This window comes from Parasteatoda tepidariorum, chromosome X2 (genome assembly GCF_043381705.1).
Source record: "Parasteatoda tepidariorum isolate YZ-2023 chromosome X2, CAS_Ptep_4.0, whole genome shotgun sequence".
In the NCBI taxonomy this organism is placed as follows: domain Eukaryota; kingdom Metazoa; phylum Arthropoda; class Arachnida; order Araneae; family Theridiidae; genus Parasteatoda; species Parasteatoda tepidariorum.
The window spans coordinates 27,933,607-27,954,803 of record NC_092215.1 but is presented as its reverse complement, the minus strand read 5'-3'; the positions used below and the strand labels follow the sequence as shown (position 1 = coordinate 27,954,803).

Sequence of the window (21,197 nt, the reverse complement as noted above, 5' to 3'; positions counted from 1 at the left end):
TAATGAAAATCAACAACTTTTTCAAAAAAATATTCAATATTTTATTATTAAACATTATTATTGTGATTTTTCAGTTAAGGTAATGGTTATCTGATACAGTCACAGTTAAAGAAGCTTTTTTTGAGATTAACTGTTTAAATTTTTTGGTTAAGATAATTTTTTATGTTACAGATAATTTTTTATGTTACAGATAAAGAACCTTTTTTTTAATTAATAGTTTATGGTTTAAAGTTAGGATAATAGTTATATGTGACAGTTATAAAGAAGCTTTTCTATTCAATTAACAATTGATAGTTTTAATTGAAATGTTGATTTTATATGAAAGTTAAGAAAGATACTTTTTAATTATCAACCTAGGTTTTGAGAAAAATCAATATTCTCGAACTTGAGCTCAATTCTTTTTCTTTTTTTCTTTAATTGGCAAAGGGCAACGAATTTTTCCTTGCATTTATAGAAGTACTTGATCTTACCTGATTAGGATGTTGGGATTTCAAATTTGAATTTCGTTTTATACGGAAAGCTTCAGATTTCTTTCAAAATATTTTTCGTTTAGTTCATATTTTGTCTGAATGTAGAAGTTTATAAAGAGCATATAAGTTTAAATATTAACCTGCTCTTTTGAATTTTACACTTAAGACAAAAAACATCTGACCTTAACGTATCACATCAGAAACTGAAATGTATCATCGGGTTCTTCCTACCACTCCTTACGTAGCAGAGAAGTAGGGACACTTAGTATTTCCTTGAGTGAATTGTAAAAAAATCCTCGTTAGGAATGTATTATTAAATTGCATAAAAACTGTAGTTTGTTGATATAAACTAATTGCAGATTTGAAATCAGTGTAGCAAAAATGTCTTAGATCCTTTCAAAAATATCACGCAACAAAAAAGAAATTGCTCCTCTGTGTCATCAAATAAGAACACTATTTATCATAATCAACTATTGAAGTGTTGTTTCAAAATATTATGAATAATTTCAAACTGTTGTGAAAGATTTTTGATGGATTTGTTGTTTCAAAATGTTTTGAAATGTTTCGAAATAGCAACTAAAAAGAAGGTAAAAGAATATAACTGAACGGGGGAAAATTTCCCGTTTACACAAAAGCCAAAATTTTATCCTTGTTAATTAAATAAGAGCACGAGGGAACAAATTTACTTTTTCAAATTTTTATATCAAAAACTTTCAAGTTTCATATTTCATTCCACTTTTCAGATCATTATGCATGTTGAAGTTCACGTTGAGCACGTACTGTCCGTTCTGTTATACTTAGTAAAATTTACGTTTACGTTACATTGTATGTTTTATACTGTGATTTACGACAGTAAAAAATTCCTATTTCGTAGATAATTTCTTTCCCTTTCTGTTTTAAAAGTTATTTTCAATAAGAAACGAATTGAAAGGGTTCTGTTGCCCTTGATATTACAAATAAAGATTTTCGTGGTTTTCCTTCTTTATAATATAAATACTGTTTAATTTACTTCCAAACTTTCCTCCTTTATTTTGATGGTTTCAAAATATAAATCTGATTTTATTTTGGTAAGGGAATAAAATTATATTGTTTAATGTTCCCATGAGTAAAAAAATTCCCATTGATTGTTATGACTGATTTAAAAAATTTTAATGTTAAACACGTGAGTAAAAAAATATCCATTCATTGCTATGGCTGATATAAAAATATTTAATATTAGACACATGAGTAAAATAAATCCTCATTGATAGTTATAGGTGATATAAAAATATTCAATTCTAAACACATGAGTAAAATAGTCTCCATTGACTGTTATAGCTGATATAAAAATATTTAATATTAGATACATGAGTAAAATAAATCCTTATTGATAGTTATAGGTGATATAAAAATATTCAATACTAAACACATGAGTAAAATAGTCTCCATTGACTGTTATAGCTGATATAAAAATATTTAATACTAGATACATGAGTAAAATAAATCCCCATTGACAGTTGTAGCTCATATGAAAATATTTAATATAAGACATATAAGTAAAATAAACCCCCATTGACAGTTGTAACTGATATAAAAATGCTTCGAAAACTCATAAAAATAGTAATTACTAATGAATAATATACATCCCCAAATTTTTTGTATTTATATCTTAACATCTAAAGAGAAGGATAGGGTATACTTTGAGCAACATAGACAAAAAAAGAAGAAGAAAACGTGAATAAAGAGCAAATAAAGTACATGAATGGACATACTATAGTTTCGGGTTTCCAAACAAGAACCTTCCTCAGTGTCTAAACACTAAATGGTATGGTTTTTTGATATTTAGACACTAAGGAAAATTCTTGTTTAGAGAACCGAAGCTGCAGTATGTCCATTTCCACACTTAATTGATTTTTGCTTTAATATATTCCAACAATTTCCAGAAACAACTTAGCAACAACTCCTCAACAACTTAGCAGAAACTGCTTGGCTTTTCTATTAAGAAAGCTAAAATTTTGACGGGGAAAGGTCTGGAAAATACAGCGGATGTTGGAACATTTCTATTGTTTGCAAAGCGACTTGTAATATAGCGTAATTATACTGAAAGATTGAGTTATTATTTGGACATAATCTTTTACTGGCGTTGTTATAGTGACAGATGATGTCCAAATTTAGGCATTAAATCTCCAATGCTCAGATGAGTTCAACAAAGTACTATTTTACTATTGTATCAGTTATTTGGAAAAACCTATAATTTTTCCCATATACTCTCTCTTCCTATTAAAACAACACATTCATGGAATGCAATTTAAATCAATTATAGTTTTCTTTACCATAACCCAATAAAAAATATGTTTGAAACTACAGCAATAATCATTTAAGCAGTGAAGCCATTATTTCAAACTGATACCAAATCAACTTCAATATTAATTTTAAAAATGGACTCATTGTAAGCATGAAATCTTTGTTAATTATTTATAAGTTGTACTTACCTGGACATATAGGACAACATGTATTTGGCATTAAAATAGGATTACTGCAAATAGGTTGGCTGCATTGCAGAGAGTGGCAGGTAACTGTTCCATTCTTCAAAAATTGTCAAAATTAAATTAGTTACAAGAAATGCGATTGCAAATTCAACAGTCAAAAATACAATTGCAAATTTAAAACACAACTAATTTAATACACAAAAATACGACAGCAAATTCACCAGTCAAAAATACGATTACAAATTTAATACACAAAATACGATTGCAAATTCAGCAGTCAAAAATACGATTGCAAATTTAACGCACAACTAATTTAATACACAAAAATACGATTACAAATTTAACGCACAACTAATTTAATACACAAAAATACGATTGCAAATTCATTAGTCAGAAATACGATTGAAAATTCAATACACAACTAAGGTGATTGAAGAATAACAAGATCTATGATAAAATTTTGAAAATTATAAAAAAATCAAATCTTACTTTGCATATGCACTCGTCACAAGGATTACTAGAAGATATAAATATTTCTTGGTTAGAATAATTTCTTCCTTCAAAAGAGCATCCATCACAGATTGGGCAACATTTTGAATCAAATAATGTAGGATGAAGACATTGAACGCATGAATATCTTGCACATGCTACTTGTCCTTTCTGGAGGAAAAAAAAGAATAAATTAAAAAAATTTTCAGATGAAAATCGATAGAGGGTATTGTGTAATGATCACTCTTTATCATGTCATTTTTGAGCTTAAATAATATATTTTACTGTAAAAAAATCTTTTCAAACAGCTTACAAAGTTTGATTTTATATACAGTTCTTCCATTATTTATTATTTGGACTCGAAACTTTTTAATTCAACTTTTATATATCGATAAATAATTGTCAAAATATCAAGAAAGTTTGATAGGTATTATTTGAAAATCTGTACTATTTTACTGCATGTATTTTTTTTATTTTTTATAGAGCCATTTACGTATTAATCTCAGAACTTTTTGACCATTTCCATTTCCAAAGCCAAGTGAAATGCCATTTTCAAAGTCTTAACACTTATTATTAAAGTCGATAATAGCAAAGGAGAGACTAAAATTATCAAAACCATTTCAGATGACTTCATTGTTAAAGACTGTGTAAAACCAGATGGTAAAATGTTCATTCCTTTTAATTTTCTTACTTTTTTTTTTAGATTTCTTTGCTTTTTTTTTATTCTAAACCATCTGATGAAATGTTGTGCATTCATAACGAGATTGTAAAATAAAATTATATTAAAAGCATTTGACTACTACTATTTTGAAAATCCTATAGAATCATTACCGTCAAATGGTTAATTGAATTATGAAACAGATACGGAATATAATTTTTTAAGAAGGTTTAGAATGTAATGAAGAAATCATATTCCATTTTTATTTTATTATTTTATTTATTTGATTGCAGAAATCTTAAAGTTTTGATACTAAATCATCCGATAATAAGCTGTGCAGTCACAAGGAGGTAGTCTAATGAAATGATGTTAAAAGTATTTGATTATTAATATCTTATAGAACATCTTATGCAAAAGCATAAACATTAACTCTTTAATTGAATAATAAAATCAGGGCTGAACGTAAGCTTCATAAAAAGGTTTATTATGTAATGAAAAATATTAGAAATGCTTGCAAACATAAGCATGTTTCGCATGGATTTTTAGGTTTTCTAAAATTCTTAATGTCTGCATAAATTTGTTCATGATATCAAAAGTTTGAGCAAAGCAAGACAGCATTCTTATAGAAGAATGACCATTAATTGATTAATTAAATTAAAGAACCGAAGCAGAACATAAGTTTTTAAAAAAGGTTTATTATGCAATATAAAAAGAAATTAGAAATACTTACAGAACATAAACAAGTTTCGCATGGATTTTTAGGATTTGTAAAATTCTTATTGTCTGCATAAATTTGTTCATGATATCGACAGTTTGAGCACTCAAGACAACATTCTCCGGGAGCTGGATTTAAGCAAGTTATTGGGGGACAATCTCTAACGTCACATAAAACATCACCATTCTGAAATAAATATCACAAAAATACAAAATTATATACAATATTCTAAGTCTGGGTGCAAAATCTACTAATTGCACATGTTATTAAGAAAAAATTTGAATTAAATTTAAAAATTTATTAGCTCGATGTAAACTTCGACATGAGAGCACACGAACTTTAAATTTTTCGTTAGCAATAGAAGAAAATCAAAATTAAATTTAAATTTATTAAAAAAAAGTTAAGCGGTTTCCTAGAAAAAAGTAACTCTTTTACATTAGCTTGATTTTCCACGCTTTTTAAGTAAACAGAACAAATACTACTCTCATCTAGGACTGGGCTATAAATCGATATATCGCGACATATCGATTTAACGCCTATATCGGCAAACCGATACAGCAACTTTCATTCCAAGCGATACATCAGAAATCTGATTTAAGCCGTCGAGTGAAGAAGACGATATAACGATATAGCGATACACGCANTGATTAAATAAATTAAAGAACCAAAGCAGAACATAAGTTTTTAAAAAGGTTTATTATGCAATATAAAAAGAAATTAGAAATACTTACAGAACATGAACAAGTTTCGCGTGGATTTTTAGGATTTGTAAATTTTTTATTGTCTGCATAAATCTATTCATGATATCGAAAGTTTGAGCAAATCAAGACACTATTCTTTTAGAAGAATGACCATCAATTGATTAATTAAATTAAAGAGCCAAAGCAGAACATAAGTTTTTAAAAAAGGTTTATTATGCAATATAAAAAGAAATTAGAAATACTTACGGAACATAAACAAGTTTCGCATGGATTTCTGGGATTTGTAAAATTCTTATTATCTGCATAAATTTGTTCATGATAGCGACAGTTTGAGCACTCTAGACAACATTCTCCGGGAGCTGGATTTAAGCAAGTTATTGGGGGACAATCTTTAACGTTACAAAAAACATCACCATTCTGAAATACATATCACAAAAATACAAAAATTATATACATTATTATAAGTCTGGTTGTAAAATCCACTAATTAAACATCTTTTTAAGCAAAAATTTGAATTAAATATAAATTTTTTTTATCTCGATGTAAGCTTCGGCATGGAAGCACCCGAACTTTAAATTTTTCGTTAGCAATAAAAGAAATTCAAAATTCAATTCAAATTTATTTAAAAAAAAGTCAAACGGTCTCCTAGAAAAAAGTAACATTAGCTTGATTTTTCACGCTTTTTGAGGAAACAGAACAAATACTACTCTAGTCTTAATGATATTAAAAAGATTTTTTTTCTCAAGCATAAAAATGGAACACTCTCCATTACGTCTATGATCTTCTCCAGTTTTTATAACCATATTTTGTTTATAACACCATTCAGTTTAATTATTATGAGTATGCAACATTATTAACATTAGGGGAGAGTGGGGTCAATCGTAACAGGGTACGATTGTAACAGAGCAAAAATTTCGAGTGTCGGGTTCTAGATTTGGTTCCTATGTGGCGCACAAGGTGTATTTAATAAATTTACATGTACACCGCTGCTGGCAACCATTTTTATGTACTTTTGAAAGAGTTACAACACAAAAGATGTTTTCCCGCTACGTAAGTACTCTTTTTGGTATTAGAATATTATATTGTAATAAAGTAATTTTGTTTAAACAAATAAAAATTATTAACCGAATATGTAAGTGGACACCTTAATTAACATTTAAAAAAAAATATTAGTTTTGTTAATTAACTAGCATTGTTTTTAACAAATGAAACTGAAATGGCGTATTGGGGGGACGATTGTAACAATAAGTAAAGGGACGGTTGTAACAGCTGAAAATAAATAATCTTATGTTTACAAACCATTACTCAACTCTTTAAGAACCACCAATAATTTCCTATATCATTTATATTATGCTGCATGTGTATTATTTTATTTATCACTTTTCACAGCATAAATTAAAAATATTAACCCCTTAATTAATAAATAATTATGTAATTAGGTAATTAATAAATAATCATAAGGAAATATTTGCGAATCAAAATAAATGACCGAAAAAATTTAAAAAAATTTTCGATGCAAAGGGTATGTTCTACTGAAATTAAGCTTTTTTGATTCAATGAAAGATATACATATTGCTACCAAGATTTAGAATTATTTTACATATTTACTTTTTGAGAGTGAGTTCGATCATTTCGATGTAGAAACTATTAATTTATAAAACTAATGCATTTAATTCTTAATCTCTATTTATAAAGATGTTTTTCTTAAATTTAATTAGCAATAGTCCAATAATTATTATTATTTATTTATTTAATTATTATTCTTTTTTATTTACTTATAAATATACCTATAAAAAATAACGCACTAAATATAATTACGTTGCAAGAGCATTCTTTGCAAGGATCACTTTCGTGATTAAACACAGCGTCAAGTTCATATCTTTGCCCATTATAAATGCAATGATCAGGACAGTAAAGGCAACAGTGTTCGTCATCTGTAATGGGATTCATGCAGGTAACAGTTTCACATGGCTTTTCTGAACAATAAACTGAACCTTCCTATTTGGAGAGTAAATAAAGTAATAGAGTAAGTGGAGTAATAGCAAACTAAAGTAATAGAGTAAGTAAAGTAAAAGCAAACTAAAGTAATAGAGAAGAGTAAAATTAAAAATTTAAAATATTTGATATATTTAATATATTTTATGCTAATTAAAAATTTAAAATATTTAAAGATTAGATTTTGTACTTTAATAAATTTTTTATGAACTCTTTTTCGTTAATTTTTCATAAAAACTAGACCTTACGTAAAAACTATTATAGATAAAACTTGACCAAAAATTAAACTTTCTCCAATAAAATTCGCACAAACATCTGTTTTACTGTTTCAAGTAATTTGAAAGTGTGAAAATTAGAGAACATTTTTCTGGAAACGATTCGAAACTCAAGTAAATGAGAAGTAACCAAGGTTTCTAAAAAAACCTTGTTTAAACCTTGTAAGCCTTATATAATGATTAACCCCTTAACGATCGGTTAATTTTCAAGAAAACGGTCATAAAGTTGTCTACTTTATTGGCTTTTGTATTTGTATTACGCATTTGATTAGTGCTGACATCTAGTTTAAAATAAACTAACTATCTACAATTACCTTAAAAATATCCTGGCACTGCCATCTAGTGTGTAAAATGAGAAATAAAATGTTTTCTGGGCAAAAGAAATGACTTAGTTTTATTCTTATTGGAGCGTTATTATTGGACACTCCAGCCCGTCAATATCACGGGTGCGAGAAATTGAGAGCGAAACCTCACTCCGTCATTTTCACGTCATTTAAACACAAGCGTCATCGAAGCTTGAACGCCTTCCTGAATCAGCAGATTAAAGGCAACTATTGTGAAACATCTTGCATAGCATGTTTTATACAGTATGGACAGATGAAAAGCAGCCAGTAAAACATTTAAACTATCACTGATAACTTAAATTTAACTTACATATTTCAGTAGTAACTTACATTTATTTTCTTGCCACTTTTATTTTCGCCACCCTGCTTTAAAGCGTGCTTGAATGAAATAAGTCTCTAACTTTCAAGGTTGTTTTCTAAAACTATCAGGTTTCAAACTTGTAAATTCGAAACTACTTATTCAATTTTCGTGCAATTTATTTAAAAATTTAACAGCAGACTCATAACTATTTTCATTAAGCTATTAAACCAATTATATTTTAAGTTATTAAATACTAAATCCTAACATTAAGAGCAGTTTTTGTTACAAAATACCTTAATTATGTTAAAAATAATTAAAATTAAATGGAACAAGAAGCATTTCAAAGTAAGCGAAATAAATTTTTAGTTTTTTTATAAGCATTAAAAAAATAATAAAAATAAAAGCTCGATAGTATGAAGACAGCAGGTTACTATAAGTCTGATATTGCAACAATATTCCGTCAAAATCCTAATATTAAAGATACAGATTGCATGTTTATAACAAGTTTAAAACTACTTGACCTCCGTTATGGTGACAAATGTTTAACAGGGAAACAAATTTTCCGCTGTTCAAGTGAGGAATACTATACAAAAAATGGCTAAATGGGAGACATTTTTATGTATTTTTAGTATTAATAAAGAATAGGTGAAAAACGGACATCATCTCACCTTACTTCCTACCTACAATATCAATCACTTATGCTTATAAAATTAAAGTTAGGGAAATTATCAGTTAAGTTATCTTGCTCCTTCCGATAGAATACTTTTACAAATTTGTGGACCTCATACTTCAAAAGAATACACCACATATCTACTATACTTCTCCTATTATCCTATATTATTTCCCTTCTAGCCCGCTTGCCCGTTTTCTATCGTAATCAACATTCAGTGTTATTAATAATGTCAAAAACTATTGTACTTCATTTCATTCTTTTTCTCCTATTTAAAATTTAAAAATTGTATTTGCGTATCACGACAAGCTCACTATAACGTCGATTACATTTGCTATTGAGAATTATCGTTCTAACGGAAAATGTATATGCTGGTGTTTTTGGATAACTTGCTAATCTGGATAATAGATCTGGATAATCTATCAGGCTAAAATCCAGATTAATAGCGAAGAAAAAAATTCTGGTAAATTTCTCGTACTATATCGTGTTGTAAAATTTCTAACAATAAAAGTAAAAATAAGTAAATAAATAAAAATTTTAAAAAAATTAAAAAAAATTTTTTTTTCAATAAAACCTAAGATATACAGTACTTAAAACATTCATGCGGTAATTTTTCCGTTTATATGGTAACTGTTTACCAGAAATTCTGGTTTTAAAAATTATAGTGCATATTACCATACATTTAGTAAAAAATATAAAACTGAATAGTAAAATTAACTAAATAAATGTTTTTTGTGCCATGCTCTAAGTTATCATGATAAAATTGCCAAATTTTACCACATTTATCAAATTTTATGATAATTTATAAAGCCGTATTCTTGTTAATTTTACTAAAATTATTCCCAAAAGGCTTCGGTAAAAATTACCGAGCTCTTTCTTGTTCTCACAGAGCCAGAAACACAGTAAATTTTTTACCATATTCTGGTAATTTTGACCACCACACTCTGTTTCTCAATGCCAAACTTTGACTATATATGCTAGTTAAGTGACAGCAGTTATAATAGTTATACATATTCTGTAATTATTTATTCCGAGGAAGAAAAAAAACGCCATTTGTTAGCTTAAAATCATTCACTTGCTTGATAATAAGGTTTGGATTTCTGAATTGATAAACTTACCATGCAAGCACATTCTGAACAAATATCTTTTGGATCATCAAACTCTGCACCAACATTATAAATTTTACCCTCATAAAAGCAACCTAAATGAATAAAAAAAAACATTAAAATTATCGTATAAGCGATTTCTTTTGAAAGAAAATAGGATGTTTTGAAAACACCAAACATATTATCGATATTTTAAGAATTCTCATTAAGAATGAAGTTAAAAAAAATATTCAGATTAGAGATCGCATAAAACAAGTATACAAAACTCACGCAAGTATACAAAAACTCAAATAAAATTCTAGGAATTAATATTGAAAAGTGATGTTAAAAATATCAAAACCTGTTTGATTCATGGAAGGTGTTTATACTGTTTGTTTTTACCTCCTCTAAATTTAGACAATCAAACAGACTTTCATGTTTTTAACCTTGTCTTCTGTGTTAATAATTGTTAGTTTTGAAACAGTTTTTATTTTTTTTCTTTATGCACGTATTAATTAGCAATCACAAATAGGCATATTTTAAAACTAGGTTTTGACAAAAATGCAAAAAAATATTGTTGCCCTTCAGGATCAATAAAAAGAGAAAGAAGTGCTTCTAATGTCCGCACAGATTAAAGAGTAAGTACATGTACTAACACGAGAGTACCGAATTGAGATTACATCCATGTGATCTTATGCCGCTGGAGTCAGAAAGGCTAGTTTCATGTACGGTACCTTGGGACGTGAATGGAGAATCGTGTGATAACGTATGCTTTATTACAGTCCGGAACAGGTTAAGGCAACACCCCCTGAAAGAGAGAAGGCCTCCGCACGGTTTACCATAAACGAAAAATCTGATTCTTTAGTAGCCCGGACGTAGTGACATTTTTAGTATTTCCCCCCATTGCGCAGTTTAGTAGCCTGAAGTTAGTAACATCTGTTTCATTTTTCAACTACTGCGAATTATGCGTTCGTTAAGTCGGATTACTAATTTGATTTGTGAGGAGGCTTTATCTTTTCTAGAAGTGCTGGTTAAGGGCGAAACCCTGTATATTATTTAGAAATTATAGAAGCGATACCTGAGTCACAGACAGGACAACAATCCTTAATAACTGGATCAGTGCAATGAACGATGTCGCAAGCTTTTGGATTGCATTCAATATTTCCTCCAGTACAAATACAGATTTCACAGGATTTAATCGAAAATTCAATCTCTTCTCCAATGTTATAAATTTCACCATTGTGCGAACATCCTAAAGACAAAAAATGGAGTCTAATAATTCATTTTATTCAATAATATTTAGGAACAATTAATATTTTTATTATTACCTGAATCACAAACAGGACAACAGTCTTTTATGATTGGATTGGAGCATTCTACTTCATTGCAAGTCTTTTGTTTGCATTCTATACTACCATTTGTACATATGCAAGTGTCACAGATACTTTCAGGTATCAGTATTTCAGATCCAAAATCATAAATTTGACCATTATACAAACATCCTGAAATATAGTTTCGTTTATTTAACTTATCTTTGCTTTGCGAAGAATTTCATTGGTATACAAAAAAGGATTTTTAGGTTTGGTTGATGATTTCAAGAACAATTGGGCTGATTTTAAAAATAATTGATATGAATACAAGAGTAATACTAATAGAGAAACCAATTGACAGTTATAATACGAACTTATATCGTGCGTAACACTAGTGCTAATCTTTTCAGGGGTATGGTTGGCCATGACTCTATTTGAATGGACGGCAACGTGCGTCTACGTAAAGATCACCTAATCCAAGATTTCCAGACAAGATATCCAGACTTGAACTTTAAAGAACTTTTGGAGAAGACGATGGCAATTCACAATTCCTTTTCAACTATCACCCAGAGGTTCATGACAGTAACTCACAATCTTCCCACAACCATAAAGAGCTTCCAAACAGTAACTCACATCTCCCTCCGACTACTACTCAGGGCTACATAACAGTAACTCACGATTCCCCTCCGACTACCACCTAGGACTACATAATAGTAACTCATGATTCCTCTCCGACTACCACCCAGGGATACATAATAGTAACTCACGATTCCCATCCGACTACCACTAAGGGCTCCATAACAGTAACTCACAATTCCCCTCTGACTACCACTCAGGGCTACATAACAGTAACTCACGATTCCCCTCCTACTACCACCCAGGGCTACATAGCAGTAACTCACAATTCCTCTCCGACTAACATCCAGGGCTACATAACGGTAACTCTAGATTCTCCTCTGACTACCACCTACGGCTTCATAACAACATTGCTGAAAGATTGAAAAAAACGACACAGGGCTTTGGTTCAAGCTTCCAGGATGCAAATCTGTAAGACAGAATCTTTGTTTTCTTGTTCAATTATTTCTTTAAAATCACTCTAAAAGTTCTGTAGATAATATACCAAATCAGAAATTTTTCTTCATTTTGAACCCAAGTATATAGATGTAACGTTTTTTTATGTATCTCTGTAATATATGAAATAAAAAAATTGGTCCCATTTTAGGTCGTAAGTTGCATTTTTAAGTTTAAAAAAATGACATTTCAAAACTTTTACCAATCGTTATTAAGACGGCAAGAACAAGGGAGGGATTTAAATCATCATTAAGACCAACCCTGGTACATGATTGGGTTTAAGTGTTCAGATTTTCAACCTGTTCTTATTATTGCTTAAATTTAAAGAATCTTAAGTAACAAACTGTGATTTTTCCAACCCACGTTACTTAAAATCACGTCTATATCCCCCGAGAATTCAAGAATAAAATAAAATAGTCCCTATTTGTATTCGATCTACTCTGGTATCTTAGATAAAATGTAATTATATTAATAACTATTATAAACATACCCATATTGCATACAGGGCAACAATCGATAATTACTGGATTAGAACAGTGTATTTCCTCGCAAGTTTTTGCATGGCATTCAATATTGCCATTTTTGCAAGAGCAAATTTCGCATTCATTTGAGCTTATGTAGTCCAGAACTTGTCCATCTGGTATTATTTCACCATTTTGAGAACAATCTAAAAAATAAATTTAATGTTACGGAAGTTTTTATGACATGAATAAGTAATATTTGCACACACGAAGAACTTGCATACTAACATTTTCTCTTATTTAGGAGAACAAATTTTCTAACTTAATTTAATTTAAAATTAGTATTCAAATATATTATTTTATGAGAAGAACAAAGATTACAATAAATAAATAAAATAATATTTAGTACATTTCCAGAGAAACCAGCTTGCTCCGGGCTAATGATAAATATTTTCTAGTGACAGTGTGTATGATTCTTGGTAAGTAAATTCATTTTATGGGGCTTTTACTCACTACTATTTCTAAATAATTCAAAGGCTTATTACAAACGCCTTTTTGTGACAGCTATGCCGAGTTGAGCCTTCTAAAAAGTTGCCAAAATTAACCGAAAATCTGCAAATTTTGGTTATAGTTCTCTACTGTTGTTTAAAAATATTTTGTGGAATCTGGAGCAGCTTGTATCTCTGCATTTTTTGTTTCGTTTATGTGAAAGCGTTTTTATACAAACAGACTAAAAGTTAATCTAATAAAGTTATCTCTTATTCATGTGAACAAATTTTCTATTCAAACGAACTAAAAAATAATAAAATAACGTTTATCTCTTATTTATGTGACGAAATTCCCTACCTCAATTATTTAAAAATCGGTATACTAATATATTATCTTAAGAGTGAGAAAAAATATTTTCATATTTTGAATTGAGCCAACCGGCCTGCGTAGGGGGCAGGGAATTGTCTTTGCATCAGAAAGGTTCTGGGTTCGAATCCCGGGCAAGCCATGGATGTTCTTTCATTCTCTGTACTATCTGTCCTCACTGTGGGAGCGACGTTGGCCCACCTAATATGGTGCCCCTGAAAGAGAGGCCAACAAAAACGCCCTGTATATGCCTNGATATATTGCCGACTGGCCTATGTAGGGGGCAGGAAACTGTCCTTGCATCAGAAAGGTTCTGGGTTTGAATCCCGGGCAAGCCATGGATGTTCCTTCATTCTCTGTACTATCTGTCCTCACTGTGGGAGCGACGTTGGCCCACCTAATATGGTGCCCCTGAAAGAGAGGCCAACAGAAGCGCCTTGTATATGCCTGAATTGACGGATGTTAACACAGGTGGGCATTGGGGAAAAAAAAGAAATATTTCGAATTGAAAATTAGTATATTAAAGTTTGTTTTTATTCGTAAGAATAAACTGCATAATTAAATGCGAAAATTAAATTAGTACACTAACATTTTCTCTTATTTATGCGCATTTTCCAACAAATAGTTTTATAATCAGAGTTATAGTTTTTTCTTAGATGATTTTGAATTATAAATTTTTAGTTATATTTTGCCATTCTATAAATGATTATGTATTTTAATAATAACGCATCTGAATTTAAGAATTTTCGTTTTATATTATTTTGTATATTTTTTGATTTATTTTGTTTATAATTCACACAAATAAAAATTACACATTACTGCTGAACTAGTAAAAATACTTATCAGCATTTAACCATATATTTTCTGGTAAATATGCCGTTAAATATGCTTGTTACATGTATGCCTGTGGTTTCAAGAGTACTTTTAAATAACTCATAAGAAGGAAAAGAAACATGCAAAATAAATTAATAATTGTTTAAAATAACTTCTAAATGTGCAAATCTGAAATGTTTTTGCAAAACTTTTGAAGACAATCTAAGACTATTAAAAAATGTTTTTAATAAATCTTAATCTCACCTCTGCATGTAGGACAACAGTCAAGTATAATGGGATATTCACAGTCAACTTTCGGACATTCTTTATTTCCACATGTAACATTACCATTTTGACAAGTGCATTCGTTGCAAGGATTTTGAGGATTGGCAAATACTTGCGATTCAGCGTAAATTGTATTATCAAACCAACAACCATCAGTGCATACAGAACAACAGCTTGTTTGAACTGGGTGAGAACAACGAACTGCTGGGCAACTTCTTTCAAAACAAGTAGTTCTTCCATCCTTTTTAAAACAAGATTTTGTGTAAAAATAATATGATAATGGAAAGAATATGCCACTTAATTTTATAACTATCTCTGAGTGTGAAATTTGTTTAGATGAAAGTTTTGAATTACACATGATGTGGGGTATCATAGATGTCTAGGGTTAACTAATGATTGTTAACTTTTTTCATCTATGATACCCCTGCCATTGTCGAAACATTGATTCGAATTTAATTCGATTATTCCGTGATAATGTAGTTTTTTGTATTCGCAAGTGTTGTCGGGGATGTGTTCCAATAAAACAACTGATCGTTTTTTGAATAGAGTTTTTAAGAGGGAGCAGTCGTCTAAACGGATCGTGCTTAGAATTCCGAAAACTGTTATTCTACAGTCGAATTTCCATTCGGATGGTGATGAACTTGTACTGGTTCCAGGTCGAGGCATTTTAGAAGGAAACTGGCACTGTTGGTGATGAAAAAGGATGAGATGATGCTGACTACATTAGATCCTTTCTGAGTTTGTTATTTTCGTTCGGAACGCACTGCCTTTTTATATTCATCTTCAAGGCTGTTTTCCTCTTCAGACAAGTCTCTCTTCCTCTTTGAGTCCCGCAGTGGACTGATCGTTAAGATACGGTTCCCATCAGATCACCGAAGTCAAGCATCACTGGCTGCGGTCAGTGTGCGGGTGGGTGACCACTTAGATCAGTCTGCGTAGGGACCGAGGGTGTGCGGTATTGATCCTCGTTAAACTGTNCTCGTTAAACTGTTCTGCCGTAAAGTGCTCGACTTCGCGTGCAGGTCGTCGGGCTGCCGAAGCGGGGGTGCCATCCCCTCTGCAGAGGATCAAAATTGTGATGGCACGTCTTCGGATCATCCTCAGCGATGTTTCCTAGACCTTCGCCAATAGTCCATTGTGCAGTTCTAGTGCGACGTAAATAAACTACAACTACAACAACATTTTCCTCCTTGAACAAGTGTTTTTCTAGAGCGCTCGACGTGATCCGTTGGTTTATTTTTAACTTTATTGATCTTGTCTGGGATGAACAAGTATCCTTCGGTTTAATTTAATAAGTGATATAATTGATATGGTTAGTTAATTCCGTAATTAATTACATTTTCTTAATTACTGAAATAAATCGATTGTCTGATCTGATTATTGATCTTGTCTGAGATGAACATGTATCCTTCGGTTTAATTTAATAAGTGATATAATTGATATGTGTAGTTAATTTCCTAATTAATTAAATTTTCTTAATTACTGAAATAAATCGATTTTTTCCTTAATTTAGAAAAGCCTGCTTGAACATCACTACCTCCTATCCTGCACGTTAGGGTAGGAGGGTGTATAGTGTATCTAGCTCTAATATGTATGACGTAAGATATGACGTTATGAGAATATTAAGCTAGTAACTAAGCCCTCCCTCCTCTCCTTCAGGGATAGAGCTAGTTACTCTATGCAACCTCCTTCCCTGAAGGGAGTGTGGAAAGTCTGTATACTAGATCTTCCCCTTAAAGGAAGGAGGGAGTATAGTATGTCTAACATAAGAACTCTTCCAAACATTCGTCTGGATCTGTGGCGGTGACCATGGTAACGAGGCATGATTATTTTAAGTAGGGGTGCTGGGTCACTGTTTTGGAGTGGTTCGGCAAGAGATAGGGAATCTCTTCGAATTATTGTGTTAGTCCTAGAGTGAAGCTACCTTCCCTAAAATGCGCCATTCCTGTTTCCATAGCACCAGACGGCTTCAGACTGTGTGGCAGAAGGAGTTCTTAGCTTAGACAAACAATACTGCTATACTAGAGAATCCTCTATTTATTAGATGTAATGGACTACCTATTCTCTCTCATACAGCCCCGCCTGTTCTCCCTATACCCCCCATTCACCCTCTATGTATCCCTATGTAATATAAGCTATAGGAACAAAGGAGGTTGACCTCCTTTGTTCTGTGTCTGAGTTTGAATATAGTTCAGAAGAAAGTTTTGAATTATACGTGGTTTATGGTATTATGGATGACTATAGTTAACTAATGATATTAACCCTTAAATGGGCCATTTATTTCTAGTCAGGGAAAATTGAAATATTTTTTTGAATCGAAATTGATAGAAGTAAAAAATTCCTTTAGCTTATTAGACAAAATTAATTCATATTTAAATGACATTTTTTAGTCGTAAGTATGATTATCACCACCTCTTAGGTGTTATAAAAAGTAGGAAACTTAATGACATTTATTTATTTTTATTCGTAAAATAAATTTTATGAATGCCACCAACGGAATTTTTGTTATAACTTTCATGAACTTTCTAAAACTGGCATATTGTTACCAATTTTATTCAAACCTACTTCATCAGAGGTAAAGTTATTTACAAATGGATGCCCAAATTAAAAGTGGTGAGCTAGTTTACAATGTGCTTTTAAAATTAAAACTTTTATTTCATTTATCGGTTATGTTTTATTCACTGGCAAATATTATTTTTTGATATTGAGTTATTGTAATTTTTATTATATATCGAGTTAAAAAAATAAATCAAATACGAAATAGAAAATATTTAGCTTCTAAATATTTTTAAAAAAAAGTTAAGGAAATTTTTGACATTTTTAAAACAACATTTTATTCACATTTAGATATTGTTCATAGATTTAAATAAATAAACATTACAAGATAAGACAATAAGACCAGAAGTATTATTTGTATTACCATAGTTATTATTTATCTTACCATGCAACTGCAAATTTCACATGCATTTTCTGGATGAGTAAAAACTGCTCCTGACTCATATGTATCTTCATAAAAGTAGCACTCTGCAATACGATAAGATTTTATTTTAATAAATTATTTTGAAAAAAAATAATAATAAATGAAACGAGATGGGATAGGATGAATTATATGAATAGAAGAATGAATTCCTTTAAATAAAAAACAATGTTTATTTTGATGATTTTTTTTCCTTTTACAGAGTAATTTTGTAGTGAAGTAGTTCTTTAATGTTTCACACAACAATGCTTTCATTATTAAAAAAAATAATACAAATGGCCGGCAGATGGCGTTTAACAGAATTTTTTATCTATGGTAACACTTGGCATGCTTACAGCAACATGTAGATAGATATAGGAGTATGAAGTATGTATGTTTCTATCTTGATTTTGAAACCGAATAAAAAAATTTTGTTTAGAGGCTATAGAAAAACTCAAAACTGTATTGTTCCTATTGGTGAAAATGGTTATTTTATAATCGACTTTGATCAGCTGACCCAATTCTAAGATTACGACTATCAATTCAATATATCTGTTCAATACCGTAGCTTTGTACTTTATTACCCAACACTGAAGACAAGAGATAGACATTGAGACAAACTAGCTTTCGTGGAGGTCTCTTTGTTGGAACTAACCCACATTTGCGTTACATAGAGTAGAAAGCCACGAAAACCTCCCACGGTTAGCTCAAGGGAAAGAGGATCGGGTGCAAGATTATTGTCAACCAGCCGCAGTTGGGATTCAAACTTAGGTAACCTCATTTGAAGGCGAACGTTCTATCCGCTGATCCACTAGAACTTTGAAAATAGGCATTTTATTTTATTTTATTACCGGCGTTGAGAAGTTGAGTTTACAACTATCAGTGTTCAACTCTGTAGATTTAAAATTTTTAACTCAATTGAGAAGGCCAGTGAACCCTTTGATTAAGCATTGAGAACTACCCATCTGGAAGACTTTCGTATGGAGCTAACCCACATTTGCGTTGTATGGGGAGGAAAAACATGAAAAGTTTGCCAGACTGCGAGGTGATTCTAACACATGATCGTTGCAAGTTAGGATCAGAATTCATATCAACCACTCATCGCTGAGATTCGAACCAGGATCACCTCATTGGGAGCTAAATGCTCTTTCCCCTGAGTTACCACGGTTCCAAAATCACCATTGGAGAAATTTTAAAATGAATTTTAATCACTCCTAAAATGAAAAGCATTGTGGAAGATTAAAAAAAAAAACAGAATTCATCATCGAAATGTCCTACATGCGGTGCTTAGCAGAATTCTTTACTTGACGTTATTTTTTGAAGCTCTGCCATCAAGGAAAATTTAAAAAAAGGCCACAGTTTAAGTGCTTTACACTTAAAGCAATGCGATGATTTTTAACCCTTTGACGGTCAGGGAAGTGAGCAGTTTTCGTTTCATTAATTCGCGCAGTATTACGAGCAAACAGTAGTCGAAAGTGGCAGCTGTTTTCCACCGCCGTTCTTCCGAAAATGTCACCCTTCTCCGGCGATGCCAACTGCTGTGCTCTCTGGAATTGTTATAATAAGGTGGTAGCAAATTATGTAGTAAATTTCGTTGGAGAAGGACAGTTACGCCTACTTTTTAATAGAGTAACTAGTAGACTGTTGCTTTAACGTTGCATTTTATATGATACTTATAGTTTTTGATATTTAGTGGTGAAAAAATTACTTAAAAGGAAAAACACTAAACTGAAAGTAACTTGACTTTCACTATCACTAGGAAATACTATTTTACAAAGCGGAGCATCTCTGGATGCGGTAGATAGCTCGCCTCAAGCGTTTTAAAAATTTCTTAAAGTACTCGTAGTACATAAATAACAGTTTTTACGTACTTCTCGTTTTTAACATAGCCAATGCAGAATAATAATGGCGAACGAGCTCAGCTCGACAGTGCGCATTGGGGAAAAATTTCACTACGCGAGTAGTGCTCGTTAATAACCATTACGGTCGAAATCTTGCTCCCGAGCGGAACTCGTTTGCGCGCATTATGAGGCACGATTCAATTGCGAGCAGAACTCGTTCATAACCGTCAAAGGGTTAAGCTATATGCATCATCCTGCCGTGAGGAATTTCCTGGGCTTTAGAATGGACACCTAGCACAAATATTTTAAAAGTTAAACTTTTTTAATTGCCAATTTGGTGACATTTTCCCTCCTAGATTAAAATATTCAAAATCACTGCCTTATTTTTAGTTTTTACAAATTTTTATGATCCCAAATACCATTGGAGTAAGCTTTTAAGTATTAAAAAATCAGACCACAAGCGCTTTTCATTTTCACATAACTGTGGCGATTCTCTATATGGACTTTTTGCACCTTTTTCAAAATAAGCATGGACATCTCTGGTTTTAGATAGGCTAAACTTGATCCAACTAATATGATTGATTGTTGCAAATTCACAGCAATTATAAAAATAGCTTATTATTCGCAAGGAAGCATCATTTCATAAGAGACTTCGAAAAACAGCCTCAAGGCAGCACTATCTAGCATGCTTTCAGCTTAAGCATGTGGTGAGTCATAGGAACTCTTGTTTCCGTCTTGATTTTGAAACAAATTTTAAAAAAAGTAAGCATTAAAAACTATATAGAACTCAAAATTATATAAAATATAAAACTTAACTACATATTTAATCCAATCTAAATGTGAAAAGTATTGTGCATGGTGAAAACAATGTAATACATTTACATACAACTAATTTAGTGGAAGGAACGAAAGAAGAGAAGATCCTAGACATGGAACCTTAGTTTGCCCCAAGAGAGGTATTCGAGATAACTATTTGGTATGTAATTTTAAAATTTAAAAAAAATGTCTCTACAATTTTCATTTCTTATATGTGTCAAAATGTAAAGATGGGAATAATCAAAAATGTAGAACCTGCATTTCTGATGTCACACATGTTGTTCTGGGTATCGAGACAATCATTATTAGAACACTCTGATAATTCGCAAATTGTATCTGGGTATTCGCAAAAACATTCGTTGCAAGGGTTGTCAGGATCTAGAAACCTTTCACCATTAGGATACAAACGGCCTTTAAAGAAGCACTCTGAAAATGAAAAATAATTTTCCATAAAAAATAACATTTTTCATTAAGGTAACTAGTAAATAGAGATGATAGTTTATGATTATAGTTATGCTCTCCAGAAATAAAACTCTCCCTTTTGACAATTCAGCAATTCTTGAGTAGTATTTCGTTCATTTTAAGAATCATTTCGTCACGAAATCACTCGATTTGTGA

General features: G+C 31.0%; 1 protein-coding gene across 1 annotated transcript in view; it reads right to left on the bottom strand.

The window, feature by feature from the left end:
• Window positions 1-21,197, bottom strand: part of LOC107439018 (kielin/chordin-like protein) — a gene marked incomplete in the record, with an annotated part of 149,883 nt that overhangs the window by 40,981 nt on the left and 87,705 nt on the right. The window contains 11 exon segments of the mRNA XM_071188088.1: window positions 2,942-3,035; window positions 3,428-3,598; window positions 4,816-4,986; window positions 7,320-7,499; window positions 10,205-10,287; window positions 11,250-11,423; window positions 11,500-11,673; window positions 13,043-13,219; window positions 14,946-15,207; window positions 17,908-17,990; window positions 20,835-21,005. Coding sequence (XP_071044189.1) covers window positions 2,942-3,035; window positions 3,428-3,598; window positions 4,816-4,986; window positions 7,320-7,499; window positions 10,205-10,287; window positions 11,250-11,423; window positions 11,500-11,673; window positions 13,043-13,219; window positions 14,946-15,207; window positions 17,908-17,990; window positions 20,835-21,005 — 1,740 coding nt within the window.